General features: G+C 41.2%; 1 protein-coding gene and 1 non-coding gene across 2 annotated transcripts; both read left to right on the forward strand.

The window, feature by feature from the left end:
• Nucleotides 1–22585, forward strand: copz1 (COPI coat complex subunit zeta 1). The gene is made up of 9 exons (XM_003216668.4): nt 1–156; nt 12228–12296; nt 13330–13411; nt 15678–15769; nt 16410–16465; nt 17256–17333; nt 17587–17638; nt 20066–20104; nt 20647–22585. Exons 1-9 carry the CDS (start codon nt 139–141, stop codon nt 20692–20694), a joined length of 534 nt encoding a protein of 177 aa, XP_003216716.3. The 5' UTR covers nt 1–138; the 3' UTR covers nt 20695–22585.
• Nucleotides 8873–8969, forward strand: mir148b (microRNA mir-148b). The gene is given in 1 exon segment (NR_129869.1): nt 8873–8969. It is a non-coding gene; the product is annotated as a microRNA mir-148b (primary transcript).
• Nucleotides 22586–23992: the final 1407 nt, after the last annotated feature.

Here is a 23992-nt window from a genome sequence, read left to right on the forward strand (position 1 = left end):
GACGAGGAAGTCGAGAGCCAGCCAATCAGCAGTCGCTTAGCGCGGCGAAGGCGGGGCCTAAAGGGGAGACGGGCCCGAGGCCAGCCAATCCGGTGCAGGCTGTGTCCGTGCTCCACGTCGGCATCAGAAGCGACCAAGATGGAGGCGCTGATCCTGGTAGGAGCCGGAGGGGCAAGAGAGGGGGAGAAGGGGCCTTGCGAGGGCGCGCGCCGTCGCCATGGAGATGGGACCCGGTGGGCGGGGCCCGTCGACGGTTGCTGGGGGCTTCTTTAGGCCCGGACCTGGCCTGGGAGTGGGGCCCCAAGGAGGGGCGAGAGGGGCCGCTTCTCCTATGGAATTAAAGACAGCTTTGGCTGCCATGGCTCAATGCTGCGGAGTCCTGGGAGCTGTAGTTTGGTGAGGCCCCAGCCCTCTTTGGCAAAAGAAGGTCCAAAGCCTTGTCAAACTACAACTCCCACGATTCCATAGCAGGGAGACATGGCAGCTGAAGAGATATCCTTATCTATATGACTATAGAGCAGAAATGTAAAGAGAAAAGTGTAGTCTAGTCAAAGTCAGTGAATGGATCCTTTGAACTCCCAACTGTTACAAGGCTGTAAAAGGTAAAGGTAAAGGTTTCCCCTGACGTTAAGTCCAGTCATGTCTGACTCTGGGGGTTGGTGCTCATCTCCATTTCTAAGCCGAAGAGTCGGTGTTGTCCATAGACACCTCCAAAGTCATGTGGCCGGCATGACTGCATGGAGCGCCGTTACCTTCCCGCCGGAGCGGTACCTATTGATCTACTCACATTGGCATGTTTTCGAACTGCTAGGTTGGCAGAAGCTGGAGCTAACAGCGGGCGCTCACTCCGCTCCTGGGATTTGAACCTGGGACCTTTCGGTCTGCAAGTTTAGCAGCTCAGTGCTCTAACACACTTCGCCACTGGGGCTTCATAGGCTGTAGTTCTCGATAAACCAGGAACTACATTTATCCAGCATCTGCCAATCCCCATGGGTGCCAAGGGCCCTTTCACACAGCCCTATATCCCAGAATATCAAGGCAGAAAATCCCACATTATCTGAGTGTGGACTCAGATAACCCAGTTCAAAGCAAATATTGTGGGATTTCCTCCTTGATATTCTGGGTTATAGGGTTATGTGGAAGGGCCTCAAGTGAGACCAATCCACCAATCCAAAAAGTTGATTATGCCTCCTTGAAAAGGGAGATAGCACCCAAGAGACGTGTTCATCAGATGGTACAGGTTGAGCATCCCTTGTTTGGAATCTGGTACTCCTAAATTATCCATCTGAATGCCTGGGACGGTGTCCCCTTTGCTTTTGGGTGCTTCATTATAGACAAACAGTGTTTTGTGAACCTTCTTCCATTATTTAAAATGTTGTGCGTTAAATTACCATTAGCAATGTGTAGACGTTTCACATTTAGACTGGGATCCCTGCTTTTGAGGATACCGTATAATGAATGTATATTCAGACACAGCTATTCCCAAATCCAAAACACTTCTTGTCTCAAGCATTTCAAATAAGGGATACTCAACCTGTCGCCATAATTGGTCTTCCATTAGACTAGAACTACCCTCCCATATAATCCAGTTTTTGAATCCAGATTATCTGTTTTGGATTATATGAGTCTACACTGCCATATAACATAGGTAAAGGTAAAGGTTTCCCCTGACGTTAAATCCAGTCATGTCTGACTCTGGGGGTTAGTGCTCATCTCCATTTCTAAGCCGAAGAGCCGGCGTTGTCCGTAGACACCTCCAAGGTCATGTGGCCGGCATGACTACATGGAGCGCCGTTACCTTCCCGCCGGAGCAGTACCTATTGATCTACTCACATTGGCATATCTTCGAACTGCTAGGTTGGCAGAAGCTGGAGCCAACAGCGGGCACTCACTCCGCTCCTGGGATTTGAACCTGGGACCTTTCGGTCTGCAAGTTCAGCAGCTCAGTGCTTTAACACACTTTGCCGCCGGGGCTGCCATATAACATATAACAATTAAAAACAGACAATCTAGATTCAGAAACTAGATTATATGGCCTTAGCGCCCTTCCACACGGCCATGTAACCCAGAAAATCAAGGCAGAAAATTCTGCAATATCTTCTTTGAACTGTTATGTAAGTCCACACTGTAATATATTCCAGTTTAAAGCAGATAATGTGTGATTGTATTCAGCTGTGTGGAAGGGGCCCCAGTTAAAGTTTTCCTCACAGAGATCCTCCATAGAAATTGTTGCTTATGTTTGTTTTTAATGCAGCATTGTAACGCTTTATCAGAAGGATCTTAAAGTGTTATAGGAAAGTTTGGGCCTCAGGCAATTAATAATGAGGGCTGTGTGTATATACACTGCTGAAGTTAATCTGACCCACCAAGCATTTAACTATTTCAGTTCTTTAGGGCAGTGTTGTTCAAAGCAGTGGTCCATAGGCTGGTGCTGGTCTGCAAGTTGAGGAGGGTCTAGTAAAATAAGAAACAGTTGTCACGGGGCACAAATATGGGGGCAGTTCCTGACACATTAGAAGAAAAGGTTTCTGGTGCCCTTCATCAGATAACGTTAGAGTGCATTTTTAATATTGCAATGCCATACACATATGATCTTTGGAGACTTAAATTGACTTCATAAATATCCAAACTAGGGTTTCAGCCCATACAATTGACGTGTTTCTGAGTTTTTAACAACTTTAGGGCAAATAGAAATCTAGATTAAAATTGGTGGGAAACCTGCCAGATGTTAGATTCTATATTCAGCAACCACATATGCTGTGGCTGGTGATGTTAGGCAATGGAAGTTGTAACCTGGGGCCACTTGAGGTCAGTAGCTTCCTCACTTCCGAAGGAAACCATGGCACTGCCTAAAATATGGATTTTTATACTGACATTGCAACACTTTCTGGAAAGCAAATCTGATGGAAAATGAAGGAACTCATTTCTGAATACACATTTAGGATTTCACTGTCAATCTCTTAGACCCTATCTACAATGATTAATGCAGTTTCAAACCAGTATTGAAGGAAGTGGTTTCACTGTATTGATGGTTACATAGGAAATCCTGGAACCAGTTGGAGGCCCAGAGAGTGATTACACAAAGCACAGAGCACTTACAGGCCTAAGGGCTTTCTTTTGCATACTTTTGTTATCTGGCTGCTAACTTTGAACTGAATTAAATTGTCAGTTTAGATGGGACTTTGTTTAGTTGTTGAGCTAATAGTTTCATTCAGATTATGGATATTGCTGTTAACTGGCGCCAACTGCACATTGACTTTTGGCAACCCTATGAATTCACTCTATCTTAATCTGATCTTCCAGGCTCAGGTTGGTGGCTTTTTTGGTTGAGTCTAACCAGCTGGAATGTGGACTTCATCTTTAAGCGGTTTCACCTTACCAAGCATTATTGTCTTTTCTAATGAGTCATACCTTCTCATTATTTGTACAACAGTCTCAGTTTAGTAATCTTGGCCTCTAGGGAGAGTTCAGGTTTGATTTGCTCTAACCCATTCATTTGTCGTTTTAACAATCCACCATATTGGAGCCCCCAGTGGCAGAGCAGGTTAAACTGCTGAGCTGTTGAACTTGCTGACTGAAAAGTCAGTGGTTCAAATTCGGGGAGTGGGGTGAGCTCCTGCTGTTAGCCCCAGCATCTGCCAACCTAAATGTGAGTAGATCAATAAATACCACCCCGGTGGGAAGGTAATGGCATTCCATGCAGTCATGCCGGCCACATGACCTTAAAGGCATCTACAGAAAACACCGGCTCTTTGTCTTAGAAACGGAGATGAGCACCAGCTCCTAGAGTCAGACACGTCTAGACTTAATGTCAGGGAAAACCTTTGCCGTTACCTTATATCCATCACTCTTCGCTAGCACCACATTTCAAATGAGTTTTTCTTCTTCTTCTCAGCTTTCTTGATTGTCAAGCTTTCACATCCGTACATAGAAATGGGATATATGATGGCATGAGCAATCATTACTTTAGTATTTAGTGTCTAGTTCTTCCATAGCATTAACTACCCTTTCAAATCCTAGCCTTTTTCTGATTTCTTTATTGCAGTCTCCATTCTGATCAACGACTTCACCATGGCATAGAGAACCATAAACTAGTTCAACATCTTCAGCATCTAATTTGAAGGCATAGTCTGGTCAAAACACTTGAGTACTTTGGGTCCTGGCAAAGCAATACCTTATATGTTAGTGAACAGTAAGCTTTTACTAGCCCACTTCTTCCATATCTATGTTGCCACTACCCATTTGTTTGCCTTTAGTTTTCAGTAAATGCCATTTCTAAAAAAGAGAGAACAAAATGTGGCTGTTAGTGCTGCTCATACTTCTCTTATTGCTGAGTTGCTTGGACAGGGCATGTTTGCAGGAAGCAACAGCAGCAACAAAGAAGTGCCAGAGGGCTGGAGACTTGGGTCATGCCCCACTTTAATGAAAATGTATCCGACTGAGTTGTAAACCTTTTCTGAATTGGTAAGAGCCAAAAGAGGACATGAGATCAATACTTTGTAAGTGACTGACTTATTTATGTACAGACATATTAACAGGCTTTTGATAATTACTTCCAGACTTACTCTGCTGGGTTGATGTGAGGATAAAATAGGATGACTCCATATAAATGAATATTTTGAGTTTAATGATATTATGCCCCCTTCCTTTTTAGATGGTTATGTATATTATGTCACATATTTTAAAATATAGGTAGGTTAGTACTGCTGTATTGGGACCTAGACTTCTGTTCCAATGTCATATCTCAACAGCAATCAAGTAGCTCTAAATCAGTGGTCCTCAGATGTTTTGGCCTTCAACTCCCAGAAATCCTAACAGCTGTAAACTGGCTGGGATTTCTGGGAGTTGTAGGCCAAAACACTTGGGAACCTACAGGTTGATAACCACTGCTCTGAATAGAGACAGCAAGGAATAAATAATGTGGACAAACTGCTTCTCATCCTTTAACTACTGTAGATGACTCTTTGTTTTTATTACCTTATGAAATAAAACAAAATTCGCCTTGTTGCAGGTGGCGATCAAAATCAAAGTAATATAAACATTTTGCATGCTCAATGAACAAAAGGTTAAGAGTGACAATAACTGTTTTCTGATGTTACGTTATAACAAACTGATAATTAAATGTAGGTCTGATGTCTGACATGTCCCCACTCTCTGCAACCTTCAGATGTTGCTTAAGTCACTATGGTAGCAATCTCAGGCCAGTAACTCTCAACCTAACTCACACTGCTGTGAGAATAAAATTGGAAAATTCCTTGTACAGTAAGATCCTCATGTCCGCTGGGAATGTGTTCCTGGCTAGACACAATTACCTAAAACAGCAGATTTATTTATTTATCGTGTCAGATGTGAATTAAGAATACAGTTATAACATTTATAATTTATTTTTAAAAACCCCAAAATTAAAAAAATTGCCAAGAAACTGCAGATATGAACACCATTAAATTACCTGACTTCCAGTCCAGGCATGCCATAGACAGGCATCTGTGATTCTACGGATATGGGTTCTGCACTTATTGCAGTCTTACTGTACTTTCAACATAGCTTCTAATGTCAGATTTGAGCATGCTTTCTACATTGTCCTCATAAGAATCAGTTTTTAGTTTTACCTAATATTGTGCTCTCATTCTATCTCATATAAATAACACTTCTATTAGACTTATGCCTAATTGTTTCTACCATATCCTAAAGATTTCTTTATCCAATTCAGCTTCACAAAATCTGTGGAGGTCTTGGGCATGCCTCCAGTGTCATTGGGTCCCCAAACAAACTTTTCCATTTGACAGATAGATAGATGGCCATCTTCAGCAGTTCTGGGTATTTTATCAGCTAGATATGTTGATGTCTCACAGAATAATGGAAGTCGAAAGAGAGCACAAGGTTAATGGTGAAAGATGTGTGGATGAGCAATATCTGAAGGAAGAATTCCTCATATATGTGGTAGAAGGTGAGTGTCAAAAAAGGTGGAGGGGATTTAGATAGGGAGATAGAGAGATGTTTCTGTCCTTAAGATGCAGGGATTCTAAGAGGCAGTCCCAGGACAGGGCAAAGGTATTATTTGTGGAGATTAGACTGTCCGATGAATCAGGATGGCCGAACTAGATAACCAATGTTCAGAGAGAAGTTACTTTAGCAATGAGTACAATACAGATGGGATAATCACCTTTAAAAGGTTATTGTCTTTTTCATGCAATTAATTCATGATTAACATAACTATAGCATCAACATGGTGAATGAGTAATTTTAAGGGATATTTATTTTCTGAAAAGCTGAGGGTGAATTGTTCTGCCTTCTCTAACGGGTACTTTGATAACTCTGCAACTCAACTGCATCCATCCACATCTCAATGCTTTGCAAGTAGGTGGCATAAGCAAATAAGGTTGCAGTACTATTTACATTTATTTGGGAACAAGCCCTGTTGAATTCAGTGCCACTAACCTCCACATAAGTGTATGGGGATTGTACTGCCAGGCATATCTGAATGCTTGTGGAAGACTGACTTTACTAAGTGAACAAAGACTTCCCTACTCTTCTGTGAAGTAAACTTCATTCTCAAGCCAGATTTACTAGTAAATTGATGGTTACTGTCAGGAGTAATAGGAAGTATAGTCCAACATATCTGAAGGGCATTATGTTGATGTAGGCTGCCCCTTAAAAAGAGAAAAAGAGGTTCCTTTCCTGCTCCATGGACTGAGGATGTTGAATTAAAAACAAGGAATGTCATCTTCTACAGAGAACAAATCATTTAGGGACTGCTACATTGATGAAAATGCAGGATGCCATTTTCCTGCAAAGCACATGTTGATTTTCAGAGGCTGCATTTCTATCTAGGCTGCAAGCAGTGTAGCTCAGTCCTCGCTGTATCTTAGCAATGTGCTTTCCCTGCTTTCCAGGAAAGGCTTTCCTTGTCTGTCTGTGAGCCGTGCTGCCCTAGGTGGCCTGGTAGGAATAGCCTGTCCCAGCCTCCTCCTCCTGGCTGTCCAATTGCATTTTGCAAACAAGCGCAGACATAATTTCTTGCCATCTTGTCTCCCTCACCTATTGCTACCCTTCTGCAGGGTCCTGGCAGCTGTAAAATCTTTACTGCAGACACTGCTGCTATCATGCTGACCATCTGGGCCATTGCACACCTAGTTTAATTGATTGAAGTTTAATTTATTGAAACTTCAGAATTAAATGATCAGAATAAACTGTGCAGTAACTCTTAACGTCTTGTTTTAATGGTTGATTGCTCAAGGCAGCCCTTGGCTTGAACTAGAAACCTCCAGAGAGAAATTTATGCTGCTTCTGGCCTTCCAGTCAGTGCTCATTATAGATTTAAAATGTGTGTTTATTTGCTGTGTCTCCAGTGGAAGCTTTTTTCTCTCTCTCTTTTTCTGGCAAATAGGTGTATACATTCTCCTTGGATACTTATATAGTGGGAACCTATTAAAATATATTTGCTCTCTCTCCTTTTCTCTGAAAGTAAAACAGGATGGAATATCTCATATTCATTCAGTGTATGTCAATGACACAATTGTCCTTTGATGCTTTTTGTGTGGATTGTTGGCTGCTTAGCGTTAAAACGTTGCACTGTCATGCATGCAGTTTTACAGGGTTTCATTGTAGAGTTTTGGCTCCCCTTCCTTCTCAAGTGGAGGCATTGCCTAGCAGGCTGGTGAAATATTACAGGAGAGCAGGAAGAATTCCCACTGCAAATTTGCCTGCCTTGCTGTGATTGCCAGACAACAAGGAGAGGAGTTTGGAAAGATGAAAGATGGAGGGAGATAATTAATTTGACTACATTCCTGCTGATCCTAATACTCTTTCCCATTCTCTTCTCTTTTCTGTGAAGTACAACATTTTTCTGTTGAATTCATTGAGGAACCTTCTATTAAGCAAAAAACCTTTCTCACATTCCTTTTATAATGACAGGAAACTCCTGCAATCCCAGCCACAAATCTATTGTTCATAACTGATGATTCTGGGAATTCTGTTAGGGAACTAGCTAGTGGAGTCTGTGGGGCCTAAAAGAGCTGAAAACACACCTTTATAGCACATGTGATTTTTAGTATAGTTAGAAATATCTGAACTTTTGGTCTCTCTATGATTTTGGATTATAATTCCCACAGTCTTTTGCCACTAGACACGTGGCTGAAACTTTTCTCAAAGGTGAAGTTTTGAGAAGTCAAAACTCCTCTCTTTTCTTCTCCCCTCAGTTAAAGGGGATTTGGGTAGTGATAATAAGCTGTATGTTGGGGAAACTTGTCTTAACGTGATTGTGATTGTCTTATCTCAGCAATATCTGATAGACTGTGGAGAAATTCCCAGGAACACTATATGAAAATCACTGTGTTACGTAGGACCGAGTAACCCCTGGCTCATACACTCTATAAAAGTTCTAGAATTTGGGCTATTTTCTCTTAGAATTATGACAGTATGACCCTTATTGCAGTGATTCCCAGCAGAGAATTACCAATGAACATTCCCAACTCATGAAATGCAAATAATTTGCTCAAAAAAAGAGTATTCTTTACAAGAAGGAAAATTGTGGGTGCAAAATGTAGTGTGATTACATTGTACCCAGAACCTAATTTGGAGCTTTTTGTCCCTATTCTTCAGTTGTTTTTGGAAATTGGATGTGGGGGTGTGGCCTGATTTTGTGGAGGGGCATATTTGGAGGCTTTTAAGCAGAGGCTGGATGGCCATCTGTCGGGGGTGCTTTGAATGAGTTTTTCCTGCTTCTTGCAGGGGGTTGGACTGGATGGCCTGTGAGGTCTCTTCCAGCTCTATGATTCTATGATTCTATATCTGGAAGGAGATTCAGGCTTAACCTCACATGAGTAGTGAATCTATTTGCCTGTCTGCTCCGTATGTGGACCTGTTAGAGATGAGTTAATGCAGCGCTTGAGGTGAAGTTCTGTTATACACTCTGACTGTGGCTATGTGGAAGTCAGTGCATCACAGAACTTTGTCTCGAGAGCTTTCCAGCATCCAGCATGCAGGATTTGTTTCTTCTGGTCAGTTTTCATCCCCTTTTCTTCTTGTATGAAGGGGCTATTGAGAGTATAACAAGCTGCCTTTAACCATCAGTTCCTGGAGCTCAGTATTGGTAGCTTGGTAGTATTGGTAGATGTGAACCTTGTTCACATCTGCAATTTGTTCCTATGGTTTTATATGCTTTAATATTTGACGAACTGATATAGAAATGTATAGGCCATATTTTGGCCTAGCAGTGTTGAAGGTGTATCTGTGGCCATCATGCACTTAGGTTGATTCTCAGCTAGAATACTTCATGTGCTGTTCTTGAGTGTTGAGTAGTAGCCATTTGCTTTTTAAGTATCTGGAATGATATACGAGAGGGAGGCCCCTACTGATTATTTTACACATATTCTTTCTCAATCCAGTCTGCCCTTCACATGTGCAGTTTTGACTTTTGTGTATTTGATTATTTATGAATTTGATTAAGATGTTCTCTAGGTCCTCCAGTGTGATTCTGTGGTCAGCTTCCAGCAGAAGTCATGGTGGAGGACCTATAAATTCTCTTAGATGATAAAAAGTATATGTATGTATGTGTGTGTGTGTACACACACACACACACACACACACCAGTAGACATAGACACAAAATTTAGAGAAAAAAATATTCATTTTTTTTTACTTTGATAGGGATCCTGTGTCCCTAACCTCTATATTTATGGAGGGCTGACTGTAATGCTAAAGTAGTACCAGTACTAAAGGCCAGTAGTACTAGACTTTTCATATTTGTACAGGAAAATTGCACTTTTACAAGGCCATCCTGCCCTATTGGGTAAATTGACCACTATTAGAGACTCAGTATTCTTCATAGACTCTTCTTTTTCTCTGGACCTGTTTGAAGAACCAAAACGAGGAAGTTTAGGAAGAAAGAAGGAAAGGATATGATCCACTGGTACAATCCACTTGCAGATAATACCACATCAATTGCTGAGCAATGGTTTTGAAAAGGCTACGCACATAGTAATGTTATATAGTTCAGACTGTTCTGTTTTCCTATCTCTTTTACATCTCAAGATACCCTTTTCAGCCAGAGAACTATTTCTCCACCACTATCCTTTGTCTCCCTCTGGTGTTGAATGGCTAGAAGTGGACCTAAGTGACTAGTGCTGGGTATTTAGGCAAAAGATTCATGGTCAGGATGACCTGCTGAAGAGATCAGATAATGCTGTCAGTTGTAAAACTGGTTTCAATGATGGCGATGTCATCAGCGTACAGTCCGAACTTGTGGTATCCTTTTTTGTGTTAAATATGGTATGCTTTGGATTGGGTCACTTGCTGACTTGTTTTCTGGGTTGACCAAGTTTCCTTCCTGCCTCTTCAGCCATCAGCTCCAGTGGATTTTCACCGGCACCCTGTGCTATAGTTAGTTTCCTTTCCCAGCTCTTCAGTCATTAGGCATAGTACTTTTAGAGTCAGCCTGTGCTGCACAGTGTTTTTAACAAGTGTATCTTCATGCAGGGAAGGCAATGATGAAGCCTACTTAGAATGATGCAGACACAACTCAGGATGCAAATAGGGAAACATGTTTTTCCCCTGCAGGTCACCTTCTCACAATCTCAGTTTGGAGGGGTCCACTTCATGTACTCCTGCACTAGTGGAGCTGACTTCATGGGGTGCATTCCCACATTAGAGGATGTGTTTAGGGAAATCTGGGAAATGATGCCATTCACATAAATCTTCCTATGCGTAGGAGTAAGAGTCCTGATCAGGAGGGGTAAGACCCCACAAAGTCAACCCTATTCATGTGGTCACAGTCCTGCAGAGTGTTGTCGGGTTCTGCCCCCCCACCCCCCACCCCCACCCCACCCCCCACCCCCACCCCACCCCCCAAAAAAACCTTTATCAGTTGGTTTGTTAATTGAAGCATGTCTGTATTTAAATGGCCCTATAGTCTGTTTGAGTTATGATTGGCCTTTTTTCTCCACAAAACATTTTCCTGCATGATAGAGAAGGGGTCTGGAATGCTGCACTGGGGAGGGGATACTGATGATCAGCATTTTACTCACAATTGCAGTATGGCCAATAGTTGTGTGGACCCAAAATAATTGGTATTGGAGTAGGCTTTTTGAGGTGAACAGTCTCTGATACCCCGTTATTTCACCAGAGCTGAAAGAGTAGGCAAAGATTATGTATCCCACCTGAAATCCTGTGGCTGCCTCCTGCAGAATTCTGGGACTTGTAGTTTAGTGAGACCCAGGACCTCTCTGTATGAGCATTTAAAGGCTCTTCCCCTAAACTACAAGTCCCAGAATTCAGCAGGAGGTACCCACAGAATTTCAGATGGGATGCATACTCTTTTCCTACACTTTCAGATCTAGTGTGATAAGGCCATCTGTATGTGACGCCATGGACATTCCATCTATTTTGATTTGCGCCAGGCCGGAACAATACTTTATTTATTACTTTAGCATTTTAGGAAACCATGTGTTCACAAAGTTTCTAGTTCTAATGTCTGTGGAGATCAGCCTTAAACATGCCAAAATAGGATGAAAGTGCTGATACCAGGAAATGCAGGGGTTGTTAGCTGCTAAAATCATAGTTCATTGCATAGCCTTCCATGGATAATAAAATGAAATAGGAATTTGTGTGCAAGTCTTCTGAAATTGTGTGACTTCCCCACATCACAAAAATGTAAATAAATAGCACATATTTATTTAATACATCTCTTCCCTTCCTCCTAATATGACACTCAAAATGGTTTGCAATACAGTATAACCCCGATACCTCTGGAAGTGGTCCCTGCAGTTTCATCTACCCACATCTGACAAAATCTGAGAATTTTCTAGGTCCTTTGGGGTGACTGTATGGCAACTTTGGGTAAAGTAATTTCTGTTTCCTATTTCCACGGTAAGTTCAAGAATGTATTCCCTGTGGATACGTGAGTCATACTGTAATTTGAAACAAAACTGTTAAAATCTTACTTTATATATTTTTTTCAAAACTCAAACAATTCCATTTGAAAGCACATAATAAAAAAACAATTTAAAGAACACTTAAAACATAGTTTAAAAGATCAGAACAGCACACCACATTGTAAACACCTTGCTTCCACATGATTTAATTCAAATGTCTGTCTAAATGCTTTCCTTGCTGGTGAAGACTGAACCTCCCATGGAACAGCCACCAAGAAGGCTCTGGGAGGCACGGTTAGATGGAGAAGGCAGCCTATGTTGATTGAATAGAATCATTCAGTTGTGCCTTCCTTTGCAGGAGCCTTCTCTCTACACAGTCAAAGCCATCCTGATCTTGGACAATGATGGAGACCGTCTATTTGCCAAGGTAAAAGTCCTTGAGATCTGGAATGCCTGGGAAGGGAAAGGTTCTAAGACAGGGATGGGTAAACTGCAGGGGTTGGACAGCCATTTATTTTTGTCTCTTTCAGTCTCCTGGAGGTTGCAGTGATACTTGGAAGTGACATTTTTGATGTTTTAAGATGCTAAAACATTCAATTGAGTGGTATTCTTGCTGTTTCTTGTGTTTAAGAGTGTAGTTTCTCTATATAGTCTTTGGGGGTCAAAATGGGCCTCAGAAGTCACATTTCAGCTAGAAAACTATTTTGTTCTGCTAATTTAAAAAATCATTCTGGGCCCAGGAAGGCAAAGATTGTTGAGGATCCCCCAGTCACTACCTAATTCCACACTCTGCTTGAAAGAGTTCAGATTTGGCAGACCCAGGATCCTCATATGGACTTTTTCAACCATGCTTCTACTTTTAGAGCAAGAAAGTGGATGCTGCTCAATCCACCTATACCTTTTGAGGCAAACTGAACCATATTTTAACTCTGGATGACTGATGCTTATGCAATGTGTACCAATATTGCTGTCAGCAAGAGCACTCTGCCATTTTGTGAAATTAGTTCATTTGTGCGTGCATGCTTTTTCTTTGGAAAAGTAAATACTGTACCACCAGATAACTTTGTATCTATACATTATTTTGTTACAATAATTTATCCTAGAGAAGTTTTACAGCAGAAATGTTTGTTTCACATCATTGTGCTGCCACTTCGTTTTGCTTCTGCCATCTTGCCTCTTTCCATAATTCATAGCTAAAACAGTGCCATCTACTGAAATGTTTAGTTATCCTCTATTTGAATTCTGACTGGGACATGCCTTCATCCAGATGGTTCTGTCTCTGCCACATTTCCTCATATATGTAAAGTAAATGAGAGATAACCATAATCTTGTACTTTCTATGACATTTATGGTCTCCGTGAATAAACATGGTTCTAAAGCTCAGCTGAATAGTAGTTAAACCTGGCACATGTTTTCTATATCTCACTTTCTTATGTAACAAGCCTTTTTTCCCTCTACAGTACTATGATGACACCTACCCCACTGTCAAAGAGCAAAAGGCCTTTGAGAAGAATATTTTCAACAAGACTCACCGGACAGATAGTAAGTTCTGCTGAGAGCACTAGGGCAGGAGAGTTTGGGATGGCCACATAGAATAAGTTAAATGTTTTTCTTCTGAGACTCTGTTGGGAATCTCTGGAGGGAAGCACTCATCTAAAAGGCCAGTAAAGGGAGGGGAACATGACAAAGTCTTATAAAATTGTGCCTAGTATGGGACATACAGTACTAGGCACTAGGCCTTGGGGTTGTTGTGTGTTTTTCGCCCACATCTATGGCAGGCATCCTGAGAGGTTGTGCATGCTTCTGAGGATGCCTGCTATAGATGTGGGCGAAACGTCAGGAGAGAACATTTCTGGAACATGGCCCAAAAAATACACAACCACCCTGTGATTCCGGCCATGAAAGCCTTCGACAACACATTTTTCTTCCTCGCTAATGAAAGTAGACCCTGTTCCAGTGAAGTTAATAGTTGAACCCAAGTAAACAAAAGTACTTGCACACAAAGTGATGTGTAGTTTGAAATTGTGTTTTCTTCTTTAAGATGTGGTGATGGTTCCCAAGCTGGATAGCTTGAAAGGGCACTGAGGTAGTTGTATGAAGGATAAGACTATCCTGATAGTTGCATCCCCCTTCCAGGCTATCTCTGAACGCCAATGAATGAGGGAAAAAGATGTTGCCTTAATGGTTTTGTGGGCTTCCTGGAGATGCCTGGTTAGTCCCTGGAAAGAAACAAGGTATTAAACTAGGCGTGATTTGCCAGACCTCAGTTATGCTGTTTTCTCTCTGAGAAGCTGACTTTGAATGTAAAGAATATCTGATAATTCTCCCTGTCTCCATGGTACTAGATGCATATTAGTCATCGTTCTTACTTTCCAGTATTGACACAACTTTAGTTTTAATGCCAACCTGGAACTGACTTTGAACCAATAGTTTCATGTTGGCATGCAGAAGATAGCTTTATCATTGTGGATGATTGCCAAAGGCTTCATCTTTTTTAATAGAAAAAGATCCCATAGTTATAGTGGCTTCCTTTTATTCAGTTGGGAAAGGTCTACACTAGTGTGATAAGAAGTCAAAACCAAGAAGGGTTGATTTAGAAAATGTTTTTAAAAACAGCCATATATAAAATAATCTTTAGGAGAAAACGGCTCACCATCTACATTATGAAAAAATCTTCTTGAATTTGATCTCCTCCAGCCTTGTCTGTAGAGTACAAGAGTTGTATATGTACATAGAAACATTCCTTTCAAGCACTCAATATATATCAAAGACGGAAATGTCTGGGCTGTGGATGTTATAGAGATCCACTGGCTCTTTTGCAATCTTGTGGTCCTTTTTTTCAGCTGAACTTTTAAAATTTTAAAACAAGCCCAATAGCTCTGGGACACTTAAAAATTGGTTCCAAACACTTCTCAGAAAAGACAAAAAAAATCATCCCAAGTAAAACTGGAATTTGCTTGACATTGTTTGTTATAAGCCACAGCAGTGGCTACAATAATGTACTATGGGCATATGGAGTGGCCAAATGATCCTTTGATTCAGCACTTACCCTTCTCTAATAAATATCTTTGTTCTGTTCATATAGTGCAAGTGGGTAGGTGGATTTCAAACTTAAGATGCATAGTGGTGCGCACCTGACTTCTGTGGTGTGTCCTGTAAATGGACATGATTGCTGGAACAGTTGTAGAGGTTATCTGGCACTAGCTCAAAAGCAGTGCCTGATCTCGGTTGCAGTGTACCACTGCAGTCCAGTTTCAAAGGGCACATTATTGTTCTTTCAGTGAGGCAAAAGAACGCTGTAACTCCCGTTGGTCTACTTCCTTATTAAATCAGGTACTGTTGGGAAAATAGGGATGGAATGAGCAGTTATAACTTGTCTCATGTACAGCAAGAAAGTGTGACTCAGTGTATGTCAGGAGACTGCTCAAGAAAATGGTGAACTATTGTGAGTTGCATTTTGACATTTCTTTGTGAAAAATTATTTGCCCCAAAGCTTGGGTTTTGCATAGAAAATACTTCATTTTGAGATTTTAAAAATTGTACAAATAATAAGTTGCATAAATTAGTTCCCCCCCTCCCCCAATAGCTCCACAAATATAAAAGTCATAGAAAAATACACAGGAACTGTTGCTATTTTCCCAGTGCAACAACTTTTGAAATCCTCACAAATTAAGCAAACAGTGACATCCCTAAGGAAGAGGTGACTGTGGCACAATATTATTCTCCTTGAATGCTTGGAAAGTCTTTATGCCTGCTTTTCCAGCTTTGTTTTGCATTGTTTTGTTCCCTTTCTCTCCACTCTCCACAGGCGAGATTGCTCTCCTAGAGGGACTGACGGTCGTTTACAAGAGCAGCATTGACCTGTATTTTTATGTCATCGGCAGTTCCTATGAAAACGAGGTGAGTTATTCCAACACAGCAAGGAGAAATGTGTAGTTTCAACTATTTAGGGGGTTGGACTTGTGATTTCTTTCAGTTCTACGTGTCTATGATCCTGCTTTTCATGTGAAGCCTCTATTCAATTGTGTTCATTCAGTTTTTCTTCAAACACAAAGCATGTCTGTGAAGCTGTTGTTAACATCGCTTTCCCTCTATAAGAGAGCTGTTGTCCCAGCCTCACAGTCCAATAAAGATTTGGCTTCCATCAAATGGTTACAAACCCCTGCCATGACACTATCATTAGCTGGTTTGCCAGCTTTGATATATTTACCATTGTAAAAGACTAAATACCTCTAATAAGGTTTAGTGAATGGTAATAAGAGCTTTAAGCCATAACATGTTGGCATTTTTGATCTCACCCTTTTTCATTTGGGATGTGTCCCTCAAGGAATTCTGAGAAGCTGGATTTGGCATTTCAGTTGAAAGAAACTCACCAGCTTTGGAAAAGGGCTTTAACAGAGCAGAAGGAGCTGGTCATAACATGCCCTTCTATGGACCTCACATCCTTGTTGCAGCCTGTCTGCATGTACAACCTCCAAATACTTCATTCATTTGGTTTATGTGCATGTGTGTGTAGTGATTGTGTGTGTTTCCTTTGTAGCTGATGCTGATGGCTGTGCTCAATTGCCTCTTCGATTCACTTAGTCAGATGCTGAGGTAAGAATCTCATTTCTGGTGGCGGCTGAATCTTCTCACTTTGGCAGGGTGGAACTTGGGAACAGTGTAAAAGTGCAAACATCGTGCCTTGAAGATACCAGTGTTTGGAATGGCTAGCAGTACCAAGATCACATTTGCCTTAAAAGAATTGAAATCCAAACAAAATGTGGAATGAATTGTGTTAAACTACTTATGTGTACACTTAATGATACTTAAATCCTGGTCCAACACAGACTCTGGATTTCCCCAAAGGTTGAAAAGGTTATTTGTTTGGACTAAAACAAAAAAAAGCCCTAACCTTTTCAACCTTTGGGGAAATCCAGAGTCTGTGTTGGACCAGGATTTAAGTATCATTAAGTGTACACAAGGAAAACAGGACTGACAAGCTCTTCAGAATACCTTATTTTCCTTCTCCATTACTAGGAATAGTTGGGAGTATATTAACGGTAATTAATAAGCAAATAAATACATACACACTGCCTAGTTTACTTAGATTCTTGATCCAAGATAGGGAATTTACACGTGTCATCATGAGTGCTCCGAGTGTACCCTAGTTCATATTGTAAGCACTGGCATCCATTACAGAAATGAGCATCTTGAGATTACTTGCTAGTTCTTGGCCAGTTACACAGTAACACTTCAAACTGTGGTCAGCAATGTCTACCTCAGTATTGGGGACTCTAAGAAGGAGAGCAGGCTCTCAGTACTGGTATTATTTATTTCTTTATTTAAAATTATACATTAGACCCCCAGTTTGTCAATGAGCAGTTTTCTGTTGTTTCTTCTGCAGGAAGAATGTGGAGAAGAGAGCACTTCTGGAGAACATGGAGGGCCTTTTCCTGGCTGCGGATGAAATTGTGGATGGAGGGTAAGTCCACACTGTAGTGCAGAGTACATCAGAAGACTAGAGATCGGTGCAAATTTCATTTTACTCCTGCAGTCCAAAATATTTCCAAATCTAATCATAACTTGGTGCATGCATGCTTATGAGAGTGTCTGCGTCAAGCATTTCTGAGCAGAATTTGCATTTCTGATGATTAGGTGTGGTTTGTATGCTCACAATTTCTGCAATGAACTGTCTAGCCTAACCCAGAAGTTAACTGCTTTGTAATGTCTTACAGGGTGATTCTTGAGAGTGACCCCCAACAGGTGTTACATAGAGTTGCTGTGCGGGTAAGTGGCCCTCATCTGAGCCCTCCTTTGCATATGTGTCCGGGATCGTTCTGAATTGACCTGTTTGAGCAGCCTGCTGCATAGCTCTTGGGTTGGGGGGCACTTTTCAGGTTGTTCAAGTGCTTGATGGCTGTATTTTTGAGGGAAGATAGATTTATATTTGTATGTATATGTACCCTGTTTCCCCGAAAATAAGACATCCCCAGAAAATAAGACCTAGTAGAGGTTTTGCTGAAATGCTAAATATAAGGCCTCACCCGAAAGTAAGACCTAGCAAAGTTTTTGTTTGGAAGCATGCCCGCCGAACAGAACACCAGAGCATGCACGATTGGTAAATATATGTACCGTAGAGTGTTCGGCATGGAATTAATGGTAGTAACAAGAAATTATTGATAGGATTCACAGTTTGTCTGGTTATGCTGGTTTGTGATGACAACTAATGTACAGTAAAAATGTTCATTTTTTTGTTCAACAATTAATGTGAATTCTTCTTCATGGAAAAATAAGACATCCCCTGAAAATAAGACCTAGCGCATCTTTGGGAGCAAAAATTAATATAAGACACTGTCTTATTTTCGGGGAAACACAGTATATATATATATATATATATACACACACACACACACACATACATACTAGTTTTGTTATTGTATGCCTCCAAGCCATTTCTGATTTATGGCAATCCTAAGGGGACATTATCATGGGGGTTTTTTTGGCACAGTTTGTTCAGAGGGGATTTGCCCTAGCTTTCCTTTCAGTCTATGGGAGTGTTAACTTGCTCAAGGTCCCCCAGTGAATTTCCATGGTTCATCAGGGATTCAGATCCTGGTTTTCCATGGTCTGAATTCAACAGTCAAACTACTATTCCATGAAGGCTGCCATGTATTTAAATAACCTGAAAATAAGACACTGACTTATATTTATTTTTCCTCAAGAAGACACACTATGGCTTATTTTCAGGGGATGTCTTATTTTTATATCTATGGCCAGTACTCAAGCGCTCAGACAGCGTGATGCCTCATTCCGTCTGGAGGTGGCTGCTGCCCCTGTGAGGGAGGGAACGCTGTGGCACCCAAGCCCTGTGACAGTGAGAGCCGCGGCCCAGCGAGTAGTGCTCCAGCATCACCCTCCAGCAGCAAGAGTGGCGGGGTGGGGGCCCGAGCGAGTCCCACAACCTTAGCCTTCTTGCAGTTTTTCCCCTTACTGGGGCTTGCCACTGCTCCTGCTCCCCCCATTTGGGAGACTTTAGAGTGCCTTGTGCCCTTGCCTTGCTTGGGCAGGGAGGAGGGCATGCTGGTATGAGCTGGTAAGTCAGCTGCTGCCATGGCAGAGGGAAGGGGTGGCTGCCTTCTTTACCGCTCCGCGTTGGTACATTGCATAGCCATGCTTATCACTATGTCTTATTTTTGAGGTATGGCTTATATTGCGCAAGTGCTTTGAAATCCTGCTATCGCTTACTTTATGGGTATATCTTATTTTCGTGGAAACAAGGTACATTAAAATTAACTGAAAATAATTTAAAAATTGTTCTTCATATGTAAATTTATTAAAATCTCCCATACTTATTACTAACAATTAAAATCACCTATTTGTTTCTGAATGTTTTTAAAATTTATGTTTATATTTACATTAATCTTAAATTGACTACAGTATTCCCTCACTTATAGCAGGGGCTAGGTTCCAGGACCAATAAGTGAAAATCTGTGAAGTAGGGACACTATATTTATTTTAATATTTATGCATTATTTTAATAGTTATACACTATTTTAAGTCTTTATCAACCAATCGTGTGTTGATAAATCACCTCCTTCTCTACTTGTTGCCGCTTGGGCTCCTTTTCTCTCCCTTTGGCTTCACCTTCCTTCCTTCCTTAGGCTGTAAATGGTAATTTTTTTATGATTTATAATAGTCTTTTAGAGTTTATTGGAAAACCATGAAACAGCAAATCCGTGAAAGGTGAACCGTGAAGTAGTGAGGGAACGCTGTATAAATAAATTATGCATAATTTTATAAAGACCAGAATCTCCCAGATTTTGTTCCTGTTCTTGTTGGTTTTATTTTGGAGATCCATATACGTTTTGTTTATCTCAGAATACTTTCTGTCAGCTCCTGGTCTGATCAGAGACCTTTTTACCAGCTCCCTCATTATTTTATAAGCCATTATAAAATAAAAAAAAAACAGAATTGACAGCCTGTCTTTCTAGCCAAAGGAATGGGGTGGGGGGCGTGGGGGGGGGGGGGGGAGAGAGTTGGGGAAAAAAGAGGATCATAAGACACTATGATCAATTAAGTGGCCTGTAGAACAGTCTCCAGGAGATGGAAACTACAAGTAGATAATGGCATAGGTGAGACTATGCTCTCCTTTACAAGTCAAAAGATGTATTTTGAAATGTATATATGTGAATTAACTTTTCCTTCCTGTTTCAGGGAGAGGATGTCCCTCTTACAGAACAAACGGTCTCACAGGTATGTCTTCCACCTCCATTTCCTTGGATTTCATTCATTAAATCCTATTCAGAACATGTTGATGTTATGATACTGCACTGTTTTCACTTGCAGTTTTCTGGTTATTACTTCTTAAGGCACTAATGACCTGGGATAAGATTCCCAGAGCAACCGCCTAGGTAACATGTGTGCAGTCGTGCCACAGTTTTGGTTGTTAGTTTGAGAGACCCAAAGTATGGTGAGAACTTTCACTGTTGTTTATAAACCAATCTGCCTGAGCCCAGCATTCTCCAACCAGGTGACCTCTAGATGGATTGAACTGCATTTCCCAAACATCTGGAGGCCATCAGGTTGGTTTAGCGTTGGCTGTGTAGAGAAGTTTTGATACTATGTTGATAAAACTTCACAGGACAGAGGGAGCTTAAACTGGAGTTTGTGTTCTACATAGCAGCCAAAATATCACAGGTTTTATGCATAATCCAGAAAAATACAGATTGTGTTTGTAGAGAATTTGTGACTGAATTCCATTGCCTTCAGTTTTTCATTTTCACTTCTATTTGCAGGTACTGCAATCAGCAAAGGAACAGATCAAGTGGTCGCTACTGCGATGAAGAGCCAAAAGGGATCCAACCCATTGACCTACTGTGTCCCTGTCTGCCTTCCTGCCCTGTCTCGCACTGACCAAAATATAACATGACCACAGATTTTGAAGTATCTCATCTCCTGATCTTAGTCTCATCACTGTTTCAGTAGTCTGTACTAGCATTGGGAAAGGGGGACCAGTGTGAAGGACAAAACTGTTTTCAAAATTGCATATTTCATTGGAAAATATCTTCATATCTGATATTGTCTGTCCAGCAACATACATGTCCCACCTCTGATCTAGCCCTGGAGTTATGGGTTTTGCTTGAAGGATCTGTTGTAATCAGAGAAATGCCAAGACGTTTCCAAGGGTCCTCTCCAAAACTTTAATCCCAAAAGGCAGTCCCTTAAAGCTGTATGAAAGAGGGTTTCCCCCCTTTGGATTCTTTTCAGTCCATTCCTAGTTCTGCCCATGGGCCTTGCACAAGGCTCCCATCCAGATATATGCCATCTTCTCCCTTACAGACAGCTTTGTGGGACCTGGATCTCATACACCATTCAGCCTGGATCAATCTTTCAACGTTGTTGCTGCCTGTTGCAAAGGATCCTATCCAAAGGATCCTAGCACTAGGCAGTTTCCTTAGTGTTAGGAAACTGCCTGGTGCTAGTAAGGGCCTTTTACAGCCATTTGTAATCAGCCACTTGGTGCATTTTATTTGGCCCTTGCCCCAGTCAGATGCTACTTGAAGGCATCCAGAAAGAGAAGTAATCTAGCTGTTGGTCTCATTCTTGAATGGTGCTTACTGTCAATTAGTTTATCCTAGTGTTCAATATCTTTTTTATCATTTAAGAAATGTTATCCAGGCTTTTCTTCTGGGTGGCAGAATATAGATCTTTGCCCTCTTTCATGCTTTTGAAGAGTGTCATCTTGTCTCTTGCAGCCCCAAAATCTTTGGGATAAACATTCCATTATCTCATTCTTCCATAGTACTTGATTTTTGTACCTTTGGTTAGCATTCATTGCCTTAATCTAAACTTGTTCATTTGTCTATATCCTTTTTAAAGTAAGTCACCCTGAACTGGAAACTGCACAAATTTTTTTTTAGTTCCCGTGATTTGGAAAATTGGGAGTCTTATCCAATTTTTATCAGTGGTAACACATGACAATTTGCAATCATTTTTATTCTGTTTTATTGGACCATCTTCTACAACTATAAACAGAAATAATCAGACTTGGAGTTAGAGTTCTGCAGAGAGGGAGCTTAGGCTGGACATTAGGTTTGCTGCAATTGAATCTTTAAGAGGGATAGGCAACACGTGGGTTTATAGGTTTTTGGATTGCAAATCACATCATCATTTATCGCTGGCTATGTTGCCCAGAGCTGAAGGGAGTTGCAGGCAGACACTGGGGCAGTTACTCAAAGCTGTTCTATAGGAACATTTTCAAAAGCATGTAGTTAGTCGCAAAATTGAACTCCTTAAGAATTTTGATTATTTTTTAAATAAAGAGTGGATAAGCAAGGTTTGAATCTTCCAGGATGTGTTGGAGCACAGCTCCCATCATCCTGGTCAGCATAGCCAATGGTAACTGTTACTGGGCATTGCCATTCAGCAACATACATCTCCTACCTCTGATCTAGCCCTGGAGTTGCTTGAAGGGCCTGTTGTAATCAGGGAAGTGCCCAGATGTTTCTTCCAAGGGTCAGGTTTTAGGGTCACACAAAGGTCTTTGCCATTCCTTATGACAAACAAACCAGAATGAGGTTGTCACCTATACTGAATTACTTGGAAGTAAGCTCTAGTGGTATCTCTAGAACATCCTGTTGGGTAGGTATGTAGAGGTTTGTACTATAAATTATGCAGAGCAGTTGTTTGATAAATAAATGATACAAGGTAAACTGTGAACAGTTTCTTAACAGAGCTTCGCGTGTTGTCAAATCTGTGTTGCCAAAATGGAGAATGAACAACTGTTTAAAAATAACAAACTTGAAATGTCTCTGAAGCTGAAGCCACCAACAGTCTGCAAGTCATTCAGCAACTACTGCTCTCTGGGCCTTATCTGGGCCCTGGTAAAGTCAGAGCCATTTTCCAGGGCCATGGGTAAGATGTCAGTTGTAGAAAGAACCAGCAAAATTCTTGTGGCATCTGATGAATTCAATTTGGCTTAGGTTTTCATGACCTGTTGCCCACTTATCAAAGTGTTGCTTCTGCTGACAGATTTGTTCCAGTTCAAACCACAGCAGAAAGAATTGAACCTCTTGATGAATTATTTGTATGGTTGTTCCTCCAATTGGAATTTGCCTCTACAGCTTTTGGAGTTAGAGCGAACATATTATTTAAGGTTATTTTCCTCAATGGGATTAAACAGTTCACTTCAATTTCCATTGACCCTCACTTACCAACAGTTTCTTCACAAGCTTTTGTATTTTGTGACATTGTATGCTAAATAATATCTAATAGTATTTAAGGTGCTGCAAGACCTATTGTTTCTGCTACAGTGGACAAGCACGGGTAACGTTGAAAGGTAACACTCAAAGGCCACTTGCTTAAAAAACAATGAACACTTTCAAAGGGTGTGATATGCAAAAGCTCCCATGTGCAAATATGATGTTCTCATACATTTAGCAGTGCTGTGCGACCTCATGGCAAAGTTCTTCATCCATTGGAACAGGGTAATGCAGTACCCATTGGGATTAATCTTTCCGTATATACTTTGCAGAACATACACATGTGTACACACACTTCCGTTTGTATATTTCAGATGTGTTGGACTACAACACCAATTACCCCCCACCAACACCATTCACCAGGTTGGAATAGCCTCGTCCATACCTGCATGTTATCATGGGTTACTCTTTATATACAAAAGCTAATGCCACTATTATATTGGCATATTTGGTCTCCCTTTCAGCCAAAAGTGTAGTGAAAATGCTCCCAGAGAGCATTGGGGGAGGGATTTTTTAAAAAAACTCCTGCAGGCTTGCAAACATCCCAGGATTCCCGTTTGCTAACTCCATGTGGAGCTCTCCCCTCCGGAATGTGGTGGAGGCTCCTTCTTTGGAGGCTTTTAAGCAGAGGCTGGATGGCCATCTATCGGGGGTGCTTTGAACGCGATTTCCTGCTTCTTGGCAGGGGGTTGGACTGGATGGCCCATGAGGTCTCTTCCAATTCTATTATTCTATGTCTATAGTGTTTTGCTTCCATACTTCCCTAGTCCAGACTAACAAATTTAATTATATCCCATTAGCAAATTTTGGCTCCCCAAAACATAAGGAAAGAGGGATAAATCGGTTCTCTTAACTGTTCCCATCTAAATACATCAAAGAA

Source organism: Anolis carolinensis, chromosome 2 (assembly GCF_035594765.1).
Source record: "Anolis carolinensis isolate JA03-04 chromosome 2, rAnoCar3.1.pri, whole genome shotgun sequence".
Taxonomy (NCBI): domain Eukaryota; kingdom Metazoa; phylum Chordata; class Lepidosauria; order Squamata; family Dactyloidae; genus Anolis; species Anolis carolinensis.